A 2,431-nucleotide genomic window follows, 5' to 3' on the forward strand; every position below is an offset into this window, starting at 1 on the left:
CAAACTCCATGAAATACTAAATGGGATAGTCAGTAATTTCAACGTCGCTGATAGTTACATTTCACCCTAATTCCCTTCTATTATGTTTTCAAGAGTTTAATTAGCATGTTGTTATAAATAGTATTATAAATTATAATTTATAGTATATAAATAGTATATAAATAGTATTATAAATTATAATTATAAATAGTCATATTTAACCACTATCTATTCCCTTATGTCTCCCCAGAAATACTGAAGAAGACAGTAAAGTATCTTGTGAGAGTCCTCAGCAGGATGTCCTTTGTGAACGGGACTGCCTCTCATCTCACTGCCTTCCTTCTCCTGGGTGTCCCAGGTCTGGAAGCTTTCCATATTTGGATTGCCTTCCCTTTCTTTGTTGTTTATCTGATCCCACTTGTGGGGAATTTCACAATCCTGTGTGTGATCAAGACTGAACAGAGTCTTCATCAATCCATGTTCTACTTTCTTGCTCTTCTCTCTTTTTTTGACCTGGGTCTTTTAACTTCCATCATCCCCAAGATGCTTGCCATCTTCTGGCTCAACCTTAGGGAAATAAGCTTTGAAGGCTGCCTCATCCAAATGTTCTTTATTCACACCCACACTGGTATGGAATCTGGTGTACTCCTGGCCATGGCAATTGACTGCTTTGTTGCCATCTGTTACCCACTGAGATATACCACTATCCTCACCAACAAAGTGGTAGCCATCATGGCCTCTTTTGTAGTGGGAAAGCCAGTGCTTCTTGCCATTCCCTTCTGTCCTTTTCTTGAACGATTGCCCTTTTGTGGACACTACGTTATCCCTCATACGTACTGTGAACATATGGGAATCGCTCGTCCTGCCTGTGCCAGCATAAGGGTCAATATGATCTATGGTTTATTTACCATTGCTACCCTGATCTTTGACTTAATCCTCATTGCCCTCTCATGTGTTCAGATCCTAAAAGTTGTTTTCTGCCTTCCTTCCAGGGATGCCAGGCTCACAGCACTTAGCACATGTGGTTCACACGTCTGTGTCATCTTAGCCTTTTATACACCAGCGTTTTTCTCCTTTATGACTCACCGGTTTGATAGAAATGTTCCTCAGTACATTCACATCCTCGTGGCTAATCTGTATGTGGTAGTTCCTCCTTGTTTAAATCCAGTCATTTATGGAGTTAGGACAAAACAAATTCGGGACTGAGTTGTGAGAATGTTTGTAAGGAGTGACTGAAATGTAAATTCTAAATGAAATGAAATTCTAAATGAAATTCTAAAGTTCATAAAGTATTTCAGGCTATCCTTCAGCTTGTATGTCACTCAGGGAATCCAAAATTGACACTGGGTAAAGGGCCACTCGGACCTGACTTCAGCCATGATTAGGGCCTCTGAAACTTACGCTCAGTGGTTCCTTTACCTAATTTCCATATTGACTTTCAATAGTTTTTTTCTTATTGAGAGTAAGACAAGATTGTGGGCCGAAGTAAAATAATGAAATGAGATTCTTGAATTTGTAGGGACAAAGATGTTCTTCATGTCACTAGTGAAATTATGTAGAAATTTGATAAAAAAGGAAAATTTTAGTGGAATACAATTCTTGAATCTTTCACCTATAAATCAACACCTTATAATTCTGTCCTTCAATTACCTATTTTTCTGTCAATATTGATTGATCTAGGTAATACTCCTTAGTTTACTGCAGTGGGTTGTTGCCATCTGCTTGTTATTTATCTTTCAATTCTGTCTCTGAAAGAGTCAGACTCATTCTTTGTTGCCAACTCTACAATGATAACAAAACCAGAGAAGGAAATTATATAAAAATGAAATAAAATATCAAAATTTCTTCATAAACTAAGTTGTCAAAATTATTAACGAAATGTATGCAAATTGATTCAATGACTGCATAACATGATGATGTATCATAACCAGGTAGTGTTTATCTTATAACTACAGAGGCAATTTATGCATTTGAAATCCAACCAGTGTATGTGAACATATTATCAAGCAAAATAAAAATATATGATCTTCTTAATAAATGCATAAAAAGCATTTGACACAATCCATTATCAATCACTGATAATATTTCAGAAGACTAAAAAAAGAGGGGAACTTCCTCAACTGGATAAGAGACATTTATCAAAACTGACAGCTTTCATCACACTGAATGATTAACGACTAAATGTTTATCTCTAATGTCAGGAAAAAATGCAAGGTTGTCACATCTATTCAAAATTCTACTGACAGTTTTAAAAAATGCATTAAGGCAAGTGAAAGGCAATAAAAATCTCTGGTATTGAAAAGAGACAAACTTTATAGATAGCATGATGTTTCTACGTAGAAAATCTTATGTAATCTACTAAAAGTCACTAGAACTAATAAGACATGAGTTTCAGAAGTTCACAGGATACAAGTTCACTACACAAACACTTGTATTTCTTTTATACTATTGG

General features: G+C 35.8%; 1 protein-coding gene across 1 annotated transcript; it reads left to right on the top strand.

Annotated features, from left to right (window-relative positions):
• The first annotated feature begins 276 nt into the window (after positions 1 to 276).
• On the top strand, positions 277 to 1,185 carry OLFR604 (olfactory receptor 604). The gene is given in 1 exon segment (NM_001168839.1): positions 277 to 1,185. A coding segment is annotated over 1 exon segment (909 nt).
• The last annotated feature ends 1,246 nt before the right edge of the window (positions 1,186 to 2,431 follow it).

Source organism: Papio anubis, chromosome 12 (genome assembly GCF_008728515.1).
Source record: "Papio anubis isolate 15944 chromosome 12, Panubis1.0, whole genome shotgun sequence".
Classification (NCBI taxonomy): Eukaryota; Metazoa; Chordata; class Mammalia; order Primates; family Cercopithecidae; genus Papio; species Papio anubis.